The 22526-nt window shown below is 41.4% G+C and overlaps 1 protein-coding gene across 4 annotated transcripts; it reads right to left on the minus strand.

Annotated features, from left to right (window-relative positions):
* Positions 1–1229: 1229 nt before the first annotated feature.
* LOC311034652 (cellular tumor antigen p53-like) lies at positions 1230–8914 on the minus strand. 4 transcript variants are annotated; one of them, XM_084042586.1, is made up of 11 exons: positions 8781–8914; positions 7645–7789; positions 7229–7303; positions 6722–6931; positions 5043–5217; positions 4407–4519; positions 3672–3781; positions 3381–3505; positions 3213–3298; positions 2960–3033; positions 1230–1979 (listed from the first exon to the last, which is right to left on the minus strand). In XM_084042586.1, exons 2-11 carry the CDS (start codon positions 7726–7728, stop codon positions 1892–1894), a joined length of 1140 nt encoding a protein of 379 aa, XP_083898712.1. In that variant the 5' UTR covers positions 7729–7789; positions 8781–8914; the 3' UTR covers positions 1230–1891. The 4 variants fall into 4 exon arrangements, with proteins under 4 accessions (XP_083898712.1, XP_083898710.1, XP_083898711.1 ...); XM_084042584.1 differs by having other exon boundaries at positions 6722–6952; XM_084042585.1 differs by having other exon boundaries at positions 7229–7307; positions 7643–7789.
* Positions 8915–22526: the final 13612 nt, after the last annotated feature.

Genomic DNA, 22526 nt, shown 5'->3' on the forward strand with positions numbered 1-22526 from the left:
TTGACCACATGAACCCTAGCATCCCTATTCCAGGCATAATAGGCAAGCATTTTTCAAAAATATGCAAACATTTTTCAAAAATAGATTATCTACTGGGCTACAAGATTTTGAAATCCTATATTTTGTGATGTTGTTCTATAATCATTGTTGGAATACACTGTTCTGGGAGGTAGGCAAGTAAGTATACACTGCAAATGTGACCAAAATAAATGAAAATGTTAAATCAACCATAAAGGCTACAAATAAGATAGTATTTACATTTACTGTAAAAGTTTCTTTTAAATGAAACATATTTAAATTAAGTGTGTAGTGCAATTTGCTGGTATTCCACTCTAAATCTACCCCTCCAGTGGGATCAAGGTAATCCTGATTTTTGGGATCAATCCTATGTTTTTGTTTTGAACTACCCATTTTGAAGATTTGATCAAGATTACAGATTGGATTTCCTGATCTGATATCAGTGATCCCAATCCTGATCTTTGGTTTTGAACTACCCAAAATCTGATCCAATCAGATATGGTAAAAAGTTTTGAACTTGTGGGCCCAGTAGATCATCTATTGTTGGAGAGATTTGTGTAGAGGTGAAAAAAGGATGAGACCAAGTATAGACCCCTGGGGAATTACGGTTCAAGTGGCTAAACCTAATTTAAACCATTGCTGTTCGACCATAGGAATGCATTTCAAACAAAAAATGTGATACTACTCCAGTTGTGGGAATAAGTAAAAAATAACAGTAACAGAACTCCTAGAATAGACAGTGATATACCGTACTTCCCAATAAAGCCAAAATGCATTATAACTAAGTTTTAGGATTAGTCTCAAAGATCACATTAGCTTTCATGATTGTGGGGGATAAACAATTACCTCAAGAACATATGTACAATTAGTGCAATATTTTTGAACTTATTGAACCACCTTTTTTCAGTTTAATTATTTGCACACTTACTTGTTTTCATTTTGTTTTCCTGTCTTGTTTTTTTTTTTTTTTATCATTTTCTGCACATAAATACAGTTTTGCATCGAGTCATTGTAGCCACTATACTGTGCAGATCCAGAAGGGGTGCATTTCTCCTTTCCGACATGTCGCCTTTCCGACGTTGACGAACCCTATACCTAACCCTAACCCTAACCTTAACCGCACGCGGAAGCCACTAGTCGGAGTGGTGAGATGTCGGAATGGAGAGTGAACACCATCCAGAAGTATAAAATAAAGGATATTGTATGACTGATTAATCAGGCAAACAAGTTTACAGTTTATTCAGCATGAAACATTTATTTTGGCTTGGAAGACACATTCAACAAACCTAAATAGCACCTCCTTTCACAAGTAAAAAAATACAAAATACAAAAGAAACATGACAAAAATAAAAATTAAACTCAGAAAAGATAAACTTCTTATACAAAACAATATATGCACAAAACAATTCTATAGAGAAACTGTATGCTTAAATGCCTTTATCAGAATGTGGCAGTATAAAAAAAAGAAGTGGTCTTCCTACAGTAATTGGTCCTATACTTCAAGCACTGCTGCTGAACAGACCAATTTGTTGAGGCCCAAGGCTTAGTCTGGACAGCACACTACAGAGATAGGAACCAGGGAGGGGGGAAGACAAGACACAGTAATCCAGACACACTTTAAGCTTGCACATAGCAAACAGTATCTGGTCAACTACTGGCATGCCCCCATCCCATCTGAACTATCTCAGCATAATTGAGAACTGGGTCCAAAAGGGTGAATGCAATGTAGAACACAAAGCTGGCAGTGATCAAACACCCCAAGACCCAAGTTAAAAGGGATAGCTCCATTGTTTCTCTTCTACTTACATAAAGTCAGACAAAGTGATGTTTTTTGTTTTTTTTCTCAAAACAAAAAAAAAGGTTTAAAGCAAAATCAGTCAGTGTCACTTTTATCACTTTTGACCAGAAGGCGCTTTCCATTGGCTGGCATCGGTGCTTCTTGTTTCACTTTCTTTGTTTTACTGAAGGAACACAAATGAAAGTATGTTTTACAAGGTATGACATAAGGCAAATGAACCTTGTGATAGAATAATTAGCAAAGCAAACTACAAACTACAGGTTATTCCTTTCCCTGTCTCTCATAAAAAGGCCAGATAAAATTCTGTATGCCACTCCAATCAGTTGCAGTACACTGATCATAATGTTACAATGTATTTGAATGTGGTTTACTGAGCAATCACATAGCCAGACGATTGCATATGTCTTTCTCTGTCTACCAATTGTCTGGATACATCTAAATTCATTGCATGGGCTTAGACGGCCAGCAAAGGCGACAAAGCTTTTTTTTAAGGACACGCCTTTACCACACCGACTGAATGCCGCCGCCCAGATTAGGAAAGCCCACCCTCTGTCCTTCAAATTGGTGCAAAATTTCTTCTCAGAATTGTTACCACCCGGCCTGGGCCGTGGCGTCGAGGTCCAGGCACCCTGGTTGAAATCCCTTAACAGACAGCGTGCCGCGGGTTCGCGTCCCGTTCCCGACGGCCTTTGCTGCGTGTCTTCCCCCATCTCTCTCCCCATTTCCTGTCAGCCTACTTTCACTATCCCTCTCCCAATAAAGCTATAAAAAGCCACAAAAAAAATCTTTTAAAAAAAAAAAAGAATTGTTACCACCCAACTCTATTTAGCCCCACCAGACTTATCAGTAGGTGGAGATCTCTGAAAGTCTAGCTATGTGAGACTAATCAATCACAGAAATGCACAGCTTTAAAAGGGACTGCCCTACATTCAATACAAATCATTGTATCACTGCTTCAGCCGTATAGTATATCATACAAAAACATTGACCATTTTCCCATGAATGGCTTTAATTTTGGATTTCAACATTTCATGTTGCTTACATTTAAATAAATGAATGTGTGAAATATACTGATTTGGTATAGTTAGTAATCCGGGTTATTGGTGTGTATGTACTTAAGTGGTAGTGTTTGTGCCAGCTTACCCTTTCGATCTGTCTAATGCTTCATATGCTTCGTTGATTTCTTTCAACTTTTCGTAACGCTTGCGCCCACGTACCTGAGGGAGAGATCACAGGGTGAGATCAAATTCAGAGCGTTCCAGTTTGGAAATTCAGAGCGCACAACAGATATTCTAGCTGGATCAGTTTGAGTGCCAAGGGTGAAAACAATGGCATAACTCCTCATGGCAATTATGTTTGCCACATTGACCCGCCCCCTTATGTATACATCACTCACATGTATAGTAAACATCTCGTCCTCTTCATCAGTACTGGAAGCCGGTTTCATCATCTTTGGTGCTGGTTGGGGTGCAGGCACGCTCTCTGAGAGTGAGAGAGTGAATCAGGTTAGGGAGGACATGCGGATAAAGTAATTCGAGAAATATTGCAATGACTTCAGACTTACTTCTTTTTTTGGTCTGCTTCGTGCCGTTCTCGGCCTTGTTGGCATTCTCTTCCTCGGTCTTGCGGTCTCTGCCTGGACAGGCACAAACACGCACCTCAAAACACCTGCGCCCCAAAACCTGAAAACTAGGATGGAATACAGATAAAGCCTATGAGTGACCACAAGGTCCATCAAGATTTCGATCAGATGTTGTTTTAAATGACAAAACCAAAAAGCAAAATGGTTGCAGTGCGAATGTGCTGTCAAAAAGAGTAAGTCCTCACACGGCAGACAGAAGAACGAAAAGCTTACTCAGGTGTCTCGAGGGTGAGGATGGTCAGGATGGGCCGGCGGTTCATCCCTCCCATGCAGGAACTGTTGCACATGAAGTTCAACAGGACAGTGGTGATCTCGGAGCCCAGCTGAAACCATGACCACAAAGTCAAGTCGCAAAATCATGGGAGAATGCAAAAGCGTTTTGTACATATGAGCTTTCTCTGCAGATCGCTAAAATTTAAATACTTTATCCGTTTTGTCATCACTTTCATCTGTGACCAAGAACACAAAATCTCGAGATTTGTGTGAGATTTGACTAGTTTTGCCAGGTGCATCCACTGTGGTTGCAACTGTAGAGTGGGGGAGCTCTGAGGTTGGGAGAGCAATACTAGAATAAAAGCAGGTCCCATTAATTGGTATTTTTCTGGTACATTAACCCATTAAGACAAGCATCCGTGTCATTTTAGATTTCTTTGGCAAACTTTGAATATATATAATCTTAGCTTCTGGGGGTTTAACAAAATATTCTGAGATGGGGGTCGGCGGCCAAATACACATCATTTTGGGGGTCCTTGACATGAAAACGTTTGAGCACCACTGATATAGCAACGTACGTTTTTCAGAAAACTGTTAAGATTTAGAAGATTTTTTTTTTAATCGGCCTCAGCTCTTAATGGGTTAAATACTAGCACAATTCAACCATGCGGCAGTTGTCCAGGAAGAGGCCCCCCCACGGGCCCTTCCAGGTGGGTAGGAGCGAGGAGATCGTACCTGTGGGGGCTCGTAGGGGATGGTCACACTGTGCCTCTTGGTATGGTGGTCCTCCAAGTAGCTGGCCCTCTGACTCCCCTCCACCCGGATCAAGTGGCTCCGGTACTCCACATCTAGGCAAGGAAAAGGAGGTGGGGAGACACTGGAAGTTAAGCTAAATTTATAGTCCAAAACACAAGAGGGAAGAACTGATCTTCACCAACAATACTAAAGCGTGCCGTTGACAAACTCAAAACTCAAGCGTTTAATGGGATATTTGTTGCCAAACAAAACCAACTTGATGGGGTTTTGTTTGGCAACAGAAACCAAGCGATAATACACCACATTTACATACACTTTTAGTTCAAGTCTAATTTGTATACTATCTGCAATTACCAGATCATTCCTTCCCACATTGCCATCTTCTTTAGAAACTCAAGATATGTTAGGCACTGAAAAAAACCTTTGGTGGTCGGTTTCCGTTTCCATGGCAAGGCTAATAACATTCAGTTATTTCATATTATATGGGGACAATTTTGTGCCCCGAGATACCAAACACCCCATGTTGAACTTTGACCTAACTGGAGCTGGGCGCATTGTGAACTCACTTAATTACCCTTCTTTGTTATTTCACTGTCACTCAATTTATTTTCTCACCGTCTGCGCTCTGGTGGTGTGGACAGCGGCGAACCACATCTGCAACGTGCTCCGTCTTCTTATACACGGCAGTGGCCCTGAGAATGGCACCTTGGGGTGGTTCCTGTGTCACCAACACCTCTATTGGGCACGTCTTAGCCAGCTGGCAGTATAGCTTATTCAGCTGGGCAGAGTACTAAAACACAAAACAGAAAGCAACAAAAAGGGAAGAATTTATATCTGCTCATCTTTGTTAACTATTTTCTAATACCTAATATAATCTGGTAATCCGTCATTGAATCAAATCGGTTAATTTCAATAACATAAATGATACCCAACTTAAGCGGATTAATTCCATTGTAAACTTCAAGTCCTCCATCAAGAGCTGGCTGAATAGCAGATGAACCCAACCATCAATTAGTTGTGTGCATTGTAATGGGTAACTTTTATAGTGCCCATGTTGTTCTTTATTGTCTAGCACTTTGAAAATGTATGCATTGATTTTAGCATTGATTATATTTTCCTGTATGTCTCTGCTCCCCCACAAACTCATTGCATCTCCGTTTACATACACATTTGCACTCAAAGGGCCACAATGGAAATAAGTTTGAGCTTTTTTGTCAGATATACAAATATATTTTTGTCAATAAAAACATCAATTAATCATTTTAACTTTTATATATGCAGAGAATGGGGGGAAAAGATAAAGTCATTTTTCAGTAAAATTACCCAAAGTCAAAAACATCGATCCATACCTCGCTTTCGTCCATTTTTAACCCTTTCTGTGCTGGAGGAAGAAGGCAAAGGAACATGCCCTGTCATGTCAGAGCAGGGGGTTGCAACCAGGCGGCAAAGCCACAGCAGTGAACCGAGGGGCAGGGGGGTGGGCGACCCACAGCACAGCCCTCTAACTTGTAACTTAGCTGACCAATTGCAGCGCACTGATCGGTGAGTCACCATGGAAATCTCCATGCTATTGGTTGTTCAAACAAAGCGAGACATCTAGACCGTAGCGAATCGTCACAATGAATAAGATTCCACTCGAATGCCACGGGAGGCACGAAAAAATAAACTTTTTTTAATGCGTCGCCAAGGTAAGAGGATTTTACGTTTTATCAAATAAATGCCTTACCCCCAAAATTATTTCTGAAAAGCCTTTTACCATGCCTTACACAGATCTATGTGGTCATCTAGTGGAATTTATTTGATATAAAGACTCAAACTATTTTTAAAAGGTATATTAAATAAATGTGAGATAAATTAAAGAAACATTTCTGTAATGTCCGAGTTGTGAAATTATTTGTTTTAAACTGATTAATGGAAACTAAAGCAACTCTTCCAAAACCCAGAGTATCAGATTTACAGTACGGCGGTCACTGAATGGCGGAGTGAGTGAGCGAACCTTTGTCTCCCTAAAGGATTTGCCAGCCGCAGTGTGTTCAAAACTACTCTGTGTTTTAGAATGGCATTTTAAAATGTATTAGGCCACAATAAATGTGTGCCATCTTATGCTGAGCATTAGCAAGGACCAATTGTATGAAGATAAGGTTGAAAATGGGTTACGTGCTCCTTTAAGATAATTTGCAGGACATTTCCGTTTCATTTGGATAGTATAGTGGAGAGAGACAGGAAGGAAAAGATAGAGAGGTAGTGGTGTTCAACAATGACCCCGTGTGGCTGACTGAGGTTACTCTACTCACAGTGGAGGTAACCGACTTGGCAGTGCCTGACTTCTGGAAACGGAGCTGGAATCCGTATTCCCCTGGGTAGTCAGTTGTCGTCGGTACGGTGGAGGCTGGGGGGGTCAGATTGTCCATTGAGGACCCCCCTTGGGGGGGTATTTCGTTGAACAAGTTTTCGTCAAAAGCATCACTGAGACTGGGGACTGTCAGACTGGGGACCATCACGAGCTGTGAGGGAAGGCAGAGAGACTCAGGAGGAAGAGGCCACATCTGATAAATTCATGGTAAATAAATGGTAAATGTTCATGTTCAGTTAAACAACAGCTTGACTAGAGAAATAGAAACAGACACAAAAACATATTTTTTTCTCCAGTTGCAAATAACCTTTTTTTTTGTTAAAGTATAAATTAACCTTAAAGCAGTACAGCTATAATCCAAGTTGTTTTCCTGCCAGATCTATTCAAAAACGTACTCAACAATGAATTATGATGGTATTTATTGTCATCAACAGAAGTTATAATTTACCTGTACATCCATGACAGATTGTTGCCCCATGTTAGGAATAGCTTCCACACTAGGATTAGGAAGCAGCTGCTCAATAGCACTAAAGGAAAAACATAAATGTATAATCTTATATTAATTTAGCATCATAATTCTGCCAGCACACTGACTGAAAAAAAAATGTCATTGCCCACCATCTGTATTAGACATCGCACTGTTAACCAAGCTCTGTTCAATGTTAGATCGCTAGCCATTAATGATCTTAAATCATGCATGTTTTTTTTATGAAAGCTGCTATCCAATAAAATGTGCTATTATTATTACAAGATTTCTTATATTTAGTATTATTTTCTAATGGGAAACTTAGTGAAATATTCTTAACTCTAATACAGCAATCTCTGAATTACTTTTTCACATAAAACTTTTGAAATAACTTACTAAGAATCCCACATGGCCTTAAAAGTGTCCTGGCTCATGTTGAACTCTTGACTCAAAGAAAAACCTTCAAAGGGAGGTACTTCCATCTTCTCTATCGCTCACTGGGTGAAGAGCAGCCCAGTGAGATGCAGGGTTGAAGTGGGGTCTCTATTGGAAAATAAGCAGAACCACTGGTTAGTGTAACTTATACTGGCATGATGCGACAGTAGTAACCATATCTGGCTGTTACATACACAATCTACTGCCTACAGGAGTGCATGTCACCCAAAAAATAGGGAGAAAGTCAACCTCCCAGGGAAACAAAGGGGTGCAGAAACAGCAACATGGTCAGGGGGAATGCAAGAGCAGAACATAATCCAGCATCTAGAAAAGATGATTAGAAACTTAAATGGAACTGTTTCTTTCACAAGAGGTGAGCTTCTGTATAATTGACAACATAGGTATACCTCAGCACTATAACTTTTACGTTTCCTAACTCTTATTTTTGTTTATATTCTGTATTAGCAATGTAACAGTAGAAACCCTTCAGAAAATGATTTATTTGTATTGTCTTGATTGTGGCAGTTTTTAAGCTCATAAACTGGATCAGAAGTAGCCCATTGTCTACTATGTCTAAGTAATCAGGCCCCAATTCTAGTCTTGTATAGTTACTATTAGGTTTTACCAGTGGCCATTAAAGTTACGAGTCATGCAGCAGTTCATCTACCAAACCCTCATGATCTTGTATCAACCTGCTTCAACACCACAAATATGTGGGGGTGTTGAAGAAACAAAACAACCTGCGAACATTCAATCACCAGGCCACACACCCGTCCATTTTCTATTGAACTCGGCCATGTTAATAACAATTGAATGAAATATAAATATGCGACGTTGGAACACCAAGTCCAACAATCACGGCATGATTATTGAAGTGCATTGCTAATCATGTTTGCGTTGATAAAAGTGAACACACACACATGAAAATCACAGCCATCTAGCTCGAGTTAGCGCGCGATGGTGCTAGCTAATTAGCTATGTTAGCTCTACGTTGTGGAATTCAGCCCTCGCCGATACAAAACTTTTTTCATAGGACGAAATGAGGTGTTGCGTTATTATAGTTCGAACGAACGACAAAGTAAACAAATGAAGCGTGTACCTCGTGTCCCGGTAAACGTAGTGAATCACGGATGATGCAATGGTATTTGGCAGGGGGGCTTGGGAGAGAAAAGCCAAAATATTATTGTGTTCAGCTGCTGAACGAGCACGTTGTCGCTGGATTTGATTTCCGTTCCGTCCGGGGGAAAAAATCCATCAATGGGGTGGGGGGAGGGGCGTGTGTGACGTCACGAGGAAATGCTCCTCCAATTGGAAACGCCGCGCGAGATTGACGCAAAACTGTCATGTGATTTAAAAAAGATAAATAATGGTAGAGTGTGAATATTAATGAAAACAAAGCGGGGGCTCGCAACTGAATGCTGCAAGCTTTTTAATTGCGACAAACAGCAGATACATAAATCACTGAAACGTATGTTTTATTTTTATTTTCTTATTTTATACATACAAGACAACAAGCACAAACAGATGCAGCTTTCTTATTTTCTTTTATTTTTATGGTTTTAATAGGATTGTTTCGTTTTCCAAAGCTATAACATTTAGGCATTTGAAGCCTTCCCTGGGAATAAAGACTATCATAGATGTATTTGATCGAGTCTGACTTTTACTTTCGTATCTAGACTTGGCCTTTACCCCCCTGATAGTACTGCGGTAGTGGAAGTTCCCTGTATTCCTCAATGGGTGGGCGGTAGTGGTGGGGCGCATCAGGTGAAGGTCGGTATTACACTCAATGTAAACAGTAAGTAAACGATGAAATAAAATGGCGTTCAGGCACAGACGGAATTAAAACACTTCTTTATTGAAAAAATAGGGATTGGTATATTGCACAAAGATTCCGAATAATGAGTTAACATCCGTCAATACCAGGTAAGCACTTTATATTTTGCATTTGTACATGTTCGGAGAAATACGGACTTTACGGGCAGCTGTCCAGTAACAACTGGGGGGGAAATGAATTACCCTGCGTTTTAACAGCGGGCAACTCCGGGCGATGCCGGGCGATATCGCCCAAAAAGATAAAGAAAATCCATCTTTCATCGCCCCCCCGCCCACTTCGCCCGATCGCCGGCTCTCATAGACTTTCATTATATTTTTGGGCGACGTCGCCCAGAGTTGCCCGCTGTTAAAACGCACCGTAAGAGTCTAGACTATCATAGATTTGAAAATGTCAGAATCGATCAATTACATCTACGATAGTCTTGATCCAAGGCTAGTCTACAGCCCTATATTTGAATTTCATATATATTTGTTGTAAAACCTTGATGGATGGGAGTTCTTTTCTGAGATCGAGATGGTGGTAAATTCATGGGTAATTGAATGTAAACTGAGACTATTGGTCGAAGAAGAGCGGAAGAAGACAGTCCACATGGTTTTGAAAGATGCCAGCAAAAATGTTAAAAAGAAAGAAAGAAAGAAATGTGTCTGACATTCATTCATTAATGTTCATTAAAACGTTATTATTATTATTATTATTATTATTTGTATTACTATCATGGAAGAAACATCTATTATTATGGCAAATGGAAAATAAATGACTGGAAAATGTTCATTCCAGTTATGCACATACTGCACCTGTTCCTCCATGATACCGGCACCTTGTAGACTGACAATGTCAGTCAAATCCAAAGAGAATACTTTCTGGGTCTTGGCCACTGAAAGCATAGCGGCTATCTGTGCTGCTTTACAGTAAGGTTAGCTGTTTGACCTTTGAGGCAATGTGCAGAGAGTGCCAACGGGTCCACCATGAACCTGATCCCATCAGTGCTGCACAAGATACAATGAATGGTAATAGTAAAGTGAAGTCAGTCATAAGCAAAGCATGGGGGCAGGATAATTTGTCAACCAGCTTGTTTGATTCAGATGTAAATAGAGTTATGAAAGACTATTATGTACTGATGATCGTTTTTCCAACCTGTCAGACATGACGGAATAGGCATCATGGATGAGGCTTAGGCTGGACAAGAACTGTGTTGTGTCTAACCGGAAGTACAGGGCTACAGGAAGTTCCGGTAGGCTGGACAGCACGTGACATAGCACTGTATTTCCTGTTGTAGATGGTGGGTGGCCATAGCTGAATGCGTAGAGAGGTCTGGGAAACAGAAGGTCCCAAGTTCAAAGTCTGACCACTTGGGCAGCTGATTGCTGCTGGGTGAGGCTGAAAACGGAATTTCCCCCACGGTATAAGTCTAATTATTATAGTACTTCATTAAGACACTTTCCGCAGTAGTTATTTTCCTTATGAGATGGAGATAAAAGTGGTAACGGGGTTAGATGAGGCTGCAGGACTATCTGTGTTGGACCCCATCCAACAGTTACACAAGGTCACATGTGTGATACCGTATGTGAATGCATGTTGCAGAGGTCTACTCATGGAAGATTTGAGTTGTTACATAATACATTTCCATGAAGGCTGAGATGGCTCAGAGATGAGCCAGCATCACCTGACTGCTGTCCGGCAACATATCTGAGAACAGGATTTTAAACCAGTTGGCCCACCACCACCGACCACTCGCCATCACACACACACACACACACACACACACACACACTACAAGGAGGTATTTACATCGCCTCATTTAGTCACCTGGGTGAGTTCTACTAGAGGGCAGTCACATGGTGTGTCGTGCGTAGGGTGGAATGACTTTTGCTTCTGATAACACGAACACACACTGTTATAATTGTTCGTTGGCATTTTCAAGTTTTCGGACAACACAGGTGACATTTGAACTGTTGAAAATGTGTTTTCCTTATGTATCTATAATATTTACCTGTGAATGAGCATCGATTATTACATTTGACCTTTTATATACACTACAGGCATACTTTGTATAGGACACTGTTGAACCGTGGTGGCATTCTTGTGGGCCTGAACTATTCTGTTGTGGGGAACCTAATACCTAATTTAAGCTCTATTGTACATCGGTGTTGCGCACCAAAGATAGCCAATCTACAAGCTCACATCTGCGACGCGCTGTGAGCTTGTAGATCGGCTATTTTCGGTGTGCAACTCTGTCGTATGACAAAGTATCATTTGGGCTTAAGCCACTGTTCTAATAGTGTACATGGCTTCTCGCCATTGGGTTTGAGTCATGCACATGACTTGCCTGTGTCACTCGCTCTGCCTGGGGGTGTCGGGTTGGTTCTGCTCGTCAACTCGTGCCCCGGACCATGAGTATGTGAGGGCACAGGTGGAAGGAGAAAAGGAGGGAGGGGAAGTCCAGAGAGAGTGGTGTTAGAAGTGGGTGTGTCTGTGAGGGGCGGGAGTGAAATGTTTTATCAAGACACGTAGAGCAGTTTTTTCCACAGCATTTTTTTATTATCGGATGCAAACTTGCCTGACCAATGACACCCCCCCACACACACACACACACACACACACACACACACACACACACCCAGCACACACACACACACACAGTAATCTCTGCCTAGCTTGCCCAAACCTAATCACCTAAAGAACCTAAAGTAGTGCTGAAAATACAATATAATAAATATTGTCATAGAAAATCTTCTAAATGGAGGGTAGCCTTTTTTTCTCCCAATTTCGTCTTTATGCCAATTAACCCTCCCCATACAATTTCTGTGCTGCCACTGCTATTGTAAAAACAGCAAAGAGTTGCCGAACACTCGTAGCATCTGATGCAAAAAAGGCTGCCTTCTTGCAGGGGCGCCGATTTGTGTCCGCGCTCCTGGGTGCGCGACGCACGCACACCCAGGTTTGTTACCTTTTTAGGTGTTTTTTTTTAATGCAGTTAATTTGGTACCAAAAACGTTTTTTTCTTTTTCTTTTTTTGTGATGAGTTTGTGATGGGTGCTCTTTATTTCCCCTGGGTGCTTTAGCCCCGAAGCACCCGCAGTATCGGCGCCCTTGCCTTCTTGGCCACTGCAATTGCCAGTGAGGAGCCCCCACAGGGAGGATGTACAGTAGCGCTTCCATGCTACACCCCCCATTCAACACCGCCCGCTGACAGCCGGCAGGCCCCGCACCCTAGCCCATGGGAGTCACTAGTGCAGCAACAAAGATAGCCCTCCGTGATTGCCTTCCATCCCCTGAATGCACCTAATTGTGTTCCTATATAGACGCTCGGACAAGCTGAATGCACCACAGTGGATTCGGACCCCGAGACTCCGCAGTGCTACCCGAGTGCTTACTGCTATTTGTTATTTTATTGACATTTATGCCATGTCAAGGAGCCGAAAACCAATAATTTTACTCTCTTATAGGCGTACTTGGATAATGAGATGTAACAATAAAAGAATCTTGAATCAGTGTCCTCAGTTTTCCCAGGCCACCCCTACACCACCAACTCAAGTGGAATGCTCCAAATTTAGGGCCCACCTGTTGCTTTGGGAAGGATTAATCTTTTTGTCTGCAAGGAGGGTTTGTGGATCAGGAGTGAGCTTGTGGTATACAGCGAGGGGCCATGATGACCCCTTTGGCATGTGTTCTAAAATAGAAATGGGATTTGTAACTGCAGTAGCTAAAGACAGACAATGGCAGGTTGGGTGACAGAGACGAGTCCCCTAGCTGTCAATGGTGGTACTCTACGACTGTAGTGGTGAATCAGAGCACCAGACTGTGGCACCACTGCTCCCAGTATTGGCTAGTAATACAGTCTCCGATATATTTCCCTTCTCAGCAGAGGAGGTCACATAAGTCCGTTCTTTTAATACATCTATAGTCACAGGTTGCTGTTAACAGCCCCTCCTGTGGTGCTCCACTCCGCCCACCAGTAGCCTATCCCCCTCCCAAAGAACATACTGACTGAGAGAGAGGCAGGTGTGTGTGTGCAGATGGCATTCTATCCCAGTTGAACAGGCTCGACACAAACTTCAAAGGAGACAGGACTAAGACAAGTTAAACCACTTTGGGGTCTTTTGATGTGGATTCTACTTTTCCAGTTCTCCCCTCCAGGAAGTTGCTAAATAACTTGGTCAAGGCTGCTTTTCTCTAGGGAAAAGTTTCACGTGGTCTTCAGTTTGCACTAAAGTGTACATCTGTCTCTGGCTACTCTTGGGTGTCTGACTGTCAAAGTCATGCCGGCCGGGTTTCACCAACTCGGAGGGGAGGTAATTTTCAAGATTCTCTTTTGACTTACTAGATGGAATATGTTTATTTTGTAGTAACAGAAGTGATGGTCTGAAGTGTAGCAAGTTCTTCAGTATTGCCATAAATCCGCTATGCATTTTCCAGAAAATTGTCCTGAAATTGATTTTATGCACCGGTTTGTGTTGAAGGAAGGTGGAATTAGATAGAGGCCTGCATGAATGCAAGCATTCAAAAGCACTACAAATTATTTGTAGCCTTGCTACAAATCATTTGTTAGCTCATTTAGCTAATATTCAGTAAAATCCGGGTATCAACTTGCCTCCATTCATCAGGTTTTCACCATTCACCCATCTGTATTTACAAGCATCATTTTATCTAGCTTAATTTAATGTCATATAATATATTTATATATAATATTCTGTAAAATAGCTTAAACAGAGCAACTGTGGTCCCAATAAGTAGCCTTCTATGGGTGACCTTGACCTACTTTATGGCTTACAGGACAGAGTAGTACTGTAGGCTACTAGAGTTGTTATAGGCCATCCGACCGGTTTCACGTCAGCTTGTCAACAATAGGTTACTCCCTCTCCATGTAGTACTGGGCTGGCATTAGTGTCGTCTTTTCCTGGTTTTAAAGGCTGCATTACAGTTAAGTGGTGTAATTTTCCAAACTTAACTGACAGTTCTACTATTTTCCTGTTCCCACTTACAGTTATTACATAGGCATTACTGATGAGAGCTTAACTGACAGCCTCTATCCTACCTTCCCTTTTGCAAGGACACATGCACACACAAACATTAGGCCTACATGCTCGCAAAAATGCATGCACACGCGCACACACACACACACACACACACACACACACACACACACACACACACACACACACACACACACACACACACACACACACACACACCCCACACACACACAAGCTCTTTTGTTTTGGTTTATGATTACCAAACAACGCTTATCTGGAGACTCAACACAGCACTCACAGCAAGGTCAAGACATACTTTTAAAAAGACACCTGTGACCTGAAACAAAAGACTGTGTACTGAGCCATACAGCTCAGTACACAGTCTTTTGTCACAGACATTCACAATAAATATAATAGAACAGAACTAAATTGCCAATTTTGCTTTTCTCACAAATAAAACATTGGGCATGGGCTGTACCTTTGACTTTTTGTTAGACAGATTACAAACCCCCCTCCTTGTTAACATTTTAGACAATAAAAAGGAACAATACACTTCCAGGGTGCTCAAAACGGTTTGACTAACTGCCCAAAAGTGGAAATGTCATCGCAGCAGTAGGTCAATCCCTACTGCAACCATGTTCCATCAGTGTGTCTATGAGCAAGGCACTGAGAGCTATTCCCTATAGTGCTCATAGTGTTTCTTAAAATGCATTGCTTAAAATGTAAATAGTAAGGTTCAAGGGGGTTGATCCTTGGTGTGAGATGCTGTCATCAACTGGTGCGATGGCAACCTGCAGTGTTTATTTGTTGCTGTGTATGATTCTGAGCGCAGCAAGAGCCAGCAGAGTGGTTTTGTTGAATGTAAACACACGAGGGAAGACCTCCTCTTCCCCATGTCTACTTGTCAGTCACTTTGAGGGCAGGTGTGTGTGTGTGTGTGTGTGTGTGTGTGTGTGTGTGTGTGTGTGTGTGTGTGTGTGTGTGTGTCGTGTGTGTGTGTGTGTGTGTGTGTGTGTGTGTGTGTGTGTGTGTGTGTGTGTGTGTGTGTGTGTGTGTGTGTGTGTGTGTGTGTGTGTGTGTGTGTGTGTGTGTGTGTGTGTGTGTGTGTGTGTGTGTGTGTGTGTGTGTGAGAGAGAGAGAGACCTGATCTAAAATCAGAGAGAAGCTGAAGTTAAGCCTCCACTCACAGAGTACAGTAGATTGCAAAGTCCTATACAGCACTAAACAGATTGTATCTCATTAGGATCATAGTTATATATAGCACATTTTATAGGTGGGGGGCTGCATGTACTGTATGTACACTTGTACAGTATGTATGTGTATGTGTGTTCACACTATAGACTGACTGATCCTGCATGTATGAGCAGTTTACTTACTCACATAAATGTCCCTATCAGCATACCATGTAATACAATGCCATCATGATCATGTGCACTGTTTTTTTAAAATGTTTCTCTCTCTCTCTCTGCTGTGTCTTATGTGTGTCCACCATAGACAATAACAGGGACTCTTGTTCTCTCCGTCTTCACTGCTGTACTGGGATCTCTGCAGTTTGGATACAACATCGGTGTTATAAATGCCCCTCAGAAGGTAATATTGCTCGTCCTGATTTACGGCTTAAGCGATGATAACAGTATTTGCTAGTTTGTCAACATATTACAGATGTTCTAAAAGCAACCAGTAACATCCTAATCTGCCGTCTATATTAAAAGGTTTGCAGCTCCATTTGAGGGACTGGTTTAGCATATACTGACAGTTGAAGCAAATCATGTTACAGCATTATCTCAAATGTTTGAATCTATTTTAAAAGAATTGGGCATGTTGATAGAAATGCTAGTGCAGGATGTGTGTGAGGGGCCACTAACAGGACAGGGCAGGGAGTGACATTTAACCAGTCGTCTCATTCAGACTCCATCTCATTAAAACCCACAACATACCAAGACTAATACTAATAGAATACGCACATCACTTGGTTGAGGTGCTGGGTTGGAAAGTACCATGAAGAAAAAGAATAAACCTGCACACTCATCTGCTCCAATGTAATTAATTGTCAATAAATTACATTGAAGCAGATGAGTGTGCAGGTTTATTATGTTTATTTTTATTTTCTTCATTTCATAAAACCCACAACATCCCTTTGTCATCATTTAAATATTGTTCTTGTTACAATTGTATTGCGCTCTCACTTGGATAATATCTGGTAACTGAATTTGGAAAAGTGTTAACTTAAATAAAAAAAATATGTTTTAAATGATATAATAACTATTAAAGTGAACTGGGTCCCAGGGAATTGATCCTTGGTGTGCGATATTGTCATGAACTGGTGTGATGGAAACCGGTTTATATGTTGCTGTTGTTGTCATTACAATGAACACTTTAGACCTCCAAGCGTTACTGTAAACTTTAGTAAATGCTTGGTCTGATGCCTGCCAGGCTGCCAGCAATTCCGATTCACAATGGTAGAGAGGTGACAGAGAGTGGGTATAGAATTGTCAATGTGGAGTAAGCCTGAATGATTTGGGGAAAATATTTCTTCAGGCCAATATTGCAACTGTGAGTTAATTTGTGATTTTTTTCCCTTTAAAGTCAAGCTTAAATTAAATTTACAGTATAACAACAACCACATTAGATACTGTAAAAAAAAAAAAGAAGAAGAAAAGAAAACCTGATATTTAAAGGATCATACTGGTGTTATTGCATGTTTAGCCTATTGACTACAGGTCATGAATACTTTGCATTACCACTGACAATTTTGCAAAGCATGCACAGTTTATAATGTTTTAAATAATTATCAGATTTTCTTAATATTGTAGTTAAAACATTCATGTGATAAGCCTACGTTAAAATGATCTGCTTCTGGGGGCCAGCCCTATGTTCCCTCAGCCCCATTTTCCATCAGCACCTTTGATTTATTTCACCTCAGTCCCATATTAGGCGGGACCCATGTTGCCTCAGCATCAGAGATGCAATGAATCCATGCAAGAAGGGAATATAGAGCTGAGGGAATATGGCCCCCGTTCAGCCCTACTTTGGAGAAAGGGAGTTGACAAGAATTATTACTAATAGAGAAACTATTCGTGAAAGCTGGAGAAATTAAATGAAAGAAGAGAGTGAAGAGAGAGTGTGTAAAGGGGCAGCGCTTGGCGAGCGTGTCAGTTATGTCAACATGAGGGGGGGTGTGCGCAACGTGCTCCCCACAGTAAAACAGGGCTGTGCCAGAAATACTCCCGGCCCTTCTTTCCCCTCTACATCACCCTTCTCCTCTATCAAGTCAGGCCATCACATTCTATCCAACCAGTCAGTCTGCCCCCCCCCCCCCCCCCCCCCTCATCTCGGGTATCCTTCACATCTGAGAGAGCCAAGAGACAGGGGAGGTTTACGACTGTTCTGCCTCCAGTGTAATGGGAAATAGGTGCTATTTGTGTCCCTTTTCTCAGGGGTCGGAGGCTACACAGTAAAATCCGGAATGATAATTTAACTCCAGAAGAGTAAAGATGGACACACTTTCACAGTTACATTAAAACTTTGCTGTGTAGGACTCTAAAATCTGGTTCAGATAATTACGCACACACACCCGCATGCGCACACACACACACACGCACGCACGCACGCACGCACGCACGCACGCACACGCACACGCACACGCACACGCACACGCACACGCACACGCACACGCACACACACACACACACACACACACACACACACACACACACAGGTGGGTGTCACATTCAGAGTGGGACATGGTACAGTGTATGAATGGTTGCTCACAGAATCATGTGCATACATAGAATACATATAATACATAGACACAGATGTGTGGATGTGTGGATGTGTGGATGTGTGGATGTGTGGATGTGTGGATGCACATCGCACAAATAGTTTCTGCCAAAACGGGTTCTTTAACTTCTCTTTTCCTAAGATGTCATGCAGTATTAGTTGATGTTATGTTGATGCAGAACAGAGAGAATAATAAGACAAATTCACATCAACCATACCACGTCAACAACATTTTCACTGATATTTTATCTCTGTTGTTTTTTATCCCTGTTGTTTTTTAATGTGATATTATATCACCATTCAGTATTGCTTGTCAAGTATTGTTTGTGTATTGTATGCATTGGTGCATTCACAACAAGACGAGTAGTTGACACAAGAACAAGCTCCCCTGCCAGGGCCATGCACAGACATTTGGGAGTTACAGAAGGGACACTTTTTGCCAGGTTACCGTTTATAATTTTACTGTAATCAAAGCAGATCTGCAACTTTGTATTTGTTGTTGGGTGATGAAACAGACACAATACCAAATTTCACTTTCCAGTTGACAGGGGAAAGGAGCAGGGGCTCAAGACCCACCCCGCCACCCTCAACAACTCCCCCCTCCCCTCCCAAGAATCTATCTGTGCATGTGCCTGTGATGACCACTGCTGACCTTTGATGAGTGTATTTTTCCTTAGCTTGGCACACTGCCATGTAACACCAGCTTTTCACAGAGACCCCAAAACCAGAATAGAAAGACTAGACTAAGCTTTGCTATTGTGTGTAAGACAAACCGTCTATGTCTATGCAGTATTTTGAGGACAGCTTTGGATGTTTGTCATTGTGATACTGGCAACAAAGAGGTTCCTGACTGACTGAACAATTTGCTCCAGTATTCAGGCTTGCCTCTCTCAGAACCCAAGACTGCGATTTAGTTTGTATCATGATAACCCCGGCTATATTTATGCGCAGTGTGTTATCCAAAAGTCAATCTACATTTAGCCCTTTTTAGCCTCGCTCCCGGTTCTAAGGGCTCTAAGTTGTCGTCCGTCTATCTGATATTTCACTCGATAACCAGAGCTGTCACGATCGTGACATTTTACCTGACGATACATTTTCACATAGGCCTAAATAATTACGATTAACGCAATTATGTAATTGTGTTTTGGGCGTTTTTAATTTGCATAACATTTGTGCAAATCTTTGAGTATATATTTTATAAAGTGAACATTTGAGACAGAGATGTGTTCCCGGATTGAATGGGTTAAAGTGAATTGAAGTAAAATATAATAAAAAATATATAGCTGCAAGCAGCGATAATACGGGGCCAGTGAATAGAGAGAGAGAGAGACATGGAAACGGAATAGATTGAAGAGAGAGAGAGTGACATGGAAACAATAGATTGATGAGAGAGAGAGATGGAAACATAATGGTTTGATTGGACATCTCAACCTACTGCCATTAAGAGGATTCGAACTCTCAACCTTCAGACTAATAGGCTGCAACACTACCTATAGTGCTATAGCTTTGTCCAGGTCCAAGCCCCTGTTTCACTAACACTAAGATCACTCGTTCACAAGCCATTTACCAATGAAGAAATTGTACATCTCCTCAGAACCAAAACTAATGAAAGTAGCCGATCTACAAGCTCACAAACCATGAAAAGTTGTGAGATTGTAGATCAGCTATTTTCAGAATGAAGTATGTCATACGTAAAAAACGTACTCTCAAATAAGCATTTCAGGTTATCTTTACCATTTGCACATGTATTCATTGATACAGTCATGTTGTTTGCAATTCAACTTAAATTAAGTCTACATCAAGTGAGGCTTTAACTGGCGACCTTGAGATTGTGAGGCATTCATTTAAGGGAGACGCCATTGGCCCAACAGACAAGTAACTGTGAAAAAGGAGATCACACAGATGATACAGTTTCACGCAAATAGCTGAAAAATCCTGGGTTTAAGTGTTTTTCAAACTGCTCAAAATTGCGGACAATCTAAGGGCGGAGCTTAATGGTCAAATCGATACGTGTGTTCCTCATGAGTCAAGGCACATGTGTAAGCAAGTTTCACGACTTTCGGCCAAACGAGGCATGACTTATGCCTGTTTAAAGTCTGCATTTTCAAAAAAGTGCTATAGCGCCCCCTTTTGGCCAATTGGAGTAAGATTAGTTTCAGTGATATTTGGAATGACCCTGTACATTTCTGCAAAGTTTCAAAGAAATGTGAGTCTGCATGTATGTTTTAGGCACAGATGAATAATTTTCATAAAACTGTAATAGTTAAAATCTATCTCCTCCTGGGATTTTTGAGCAATCTGCACGAAACGTTTACCACTTGAACTTTGGACCTCTGCCTACAAAAAATTCCAACGGATTTTCCATAAGTGAAAAAATGCAGAAGTTAGGAGCCAATGACTGTTTTTCATATAATTCAAAATGGTGGGAGATCTAAAGGTCAGAGGTCAAAAGTCAGACCACGAAAGTTGTCGGGCATGAAGAGACGCATGTGTGTATCGAAGTTTCATGGTTGTAGGTCAAACAGGGCATGAGTTGTACCTGTTCAAAGTTGGCACTTTCAATTGAGTGCTATAGCGCCACCCTTTGACGAATGAGTGTGAGAATTATTTCTTGGTAGTTTTTCATGAGCATCTACCATATGGCCGAGTTTCGTAAAAAGCGTATGCACGGTTAAGCCAGAACTGGCAAAAACAAGTATTTTTCAAACTGCTCAAAATTGCGGAAAATCTAAGGGCGGAGCTTAATGTTCAAATCGATACGTGTGTTCCTCATGAGTCAAGGCACATGTGTAAGCAAGTTTCACGACTTTCGGCCAAACGAGGCATGACTTATCCCTGTTTAAAGTCTGCCTTTTCAAAAAATTGCTATAGCGCCCCCTTTTGGCCAATTGGAGTAAGATTGGTTTCAGTGATATTTGGAATGACCCTGTACATTTCTGCAAAGTTTCAAAGAAATGTGAGTCTGCATGTATGTTTTAGGCACAGATGAATAATTTTCTTTAAACTGTAATAGTTAAAATCTGTCTCCTCCTGGGATTTTTGAGCAATCTGCACGAAACGTTTAGCACTTGAACCTTGGACCACTGCCTACAAAAATTTCCAACGGATTTTCCATAAGTGAAAAAATGCAGAAGTTAGGAGCCAATGACTGTTTTTCATATAATTCAAAATGGTGGGAGATCTAAAGGTCAGAGGTCAAAAGTCAGAGGGTGAAAGTTGTTCAGCATGAGGAGACGCATATGTGTATCCAAGTTTCATGGCTGTAGGTCAAACAGGGCATGAGTTGTACCTGGTCAAAGTTGGCATTTTCAATTGAGTGCTATAGCGCCACCTTTGGACGAAAGATTGTGAGAATTATTTTTTGATCGTTTTTCATGACCATCTACCATATGGCCGAGTTTCGTAAAAAGCGACAGCGCGGTTCAGCCAGAACTGCGAAAAGTGGCAGAAGAAGAAGAAGAAGAAGAAGTGACAGAATACTGCCAATAACAATACGTGTACAGAGCAGAGCTCTGTCCCCGTAACAAACATGTGAAACAAAATGCAGGGAGTTCTTTACTTCCTTTGGCCTACTAGCAGCGAGTGCAAGAAATGTGGCACTGATCGGTCCAGCGGTCTGTGAGATTATCCCGATAGGAGCCATGCCGTGAAAAGGTGTGAATGTGTGAATATTGTCGAGATATCTCCCTTGATGAGGCTGGTTACTGTTGTGAAACATGTCTCATCAGACATCCAGACCCCTACACATCACCATATTACCTAAGGCATACAGACAGAGCATCCTTTCTTTACTGTCCCCAAAATCTCAAAGGCTAGTGGTCGACTCGACGTGCATTTAAGTTCCAAGCCCCATCCGATTGGAATAACCTACCAAGTTCAAGGTCACTTAGATCTATCGCCTCCCTTAATGAGTTTAAATAATCTATTTTCATTCACCTTGTTCATGCTTCTAATCGTTTTTGGCAATTGTTCTTAACGATTGTTATTACAAACCTGTATCTAATGTATTGATATTCATTTTCTAATGTGCATGTGCATGTTTATACTGTATATAGCATGTTACTGCATGTGCATGTCTGTAACGGTTTGTACTTTATTATGGTTTTCTTGTGTTCATGGGTATGTCTCCATAATATTTTACTACTTTGGGGTTGAACTGGTGGGGGTGGGAGAGGCTAGCTTTGGGAGAGCTCTCGTCTTGTCTGTCTGCATGGATGTATTTTGTTGTATTGTTTGTGTATTGTATACCTTGTTAATT

This window comes from Gymnoscopelus microlampas (assembly GCF_963454915.1).
Source record: "Gymnoscopelus microlampas genome assembly, chromosome: 19".
In the NCBI taxonomy this organism is placed as follows: domain Eukaryota; kingdom Metazoa; phylum Chordata; class Actinopteri; order Myctophiformes; family Myctophidae; genus Gymnoscopelus; species Gymnoscopelus microlampas.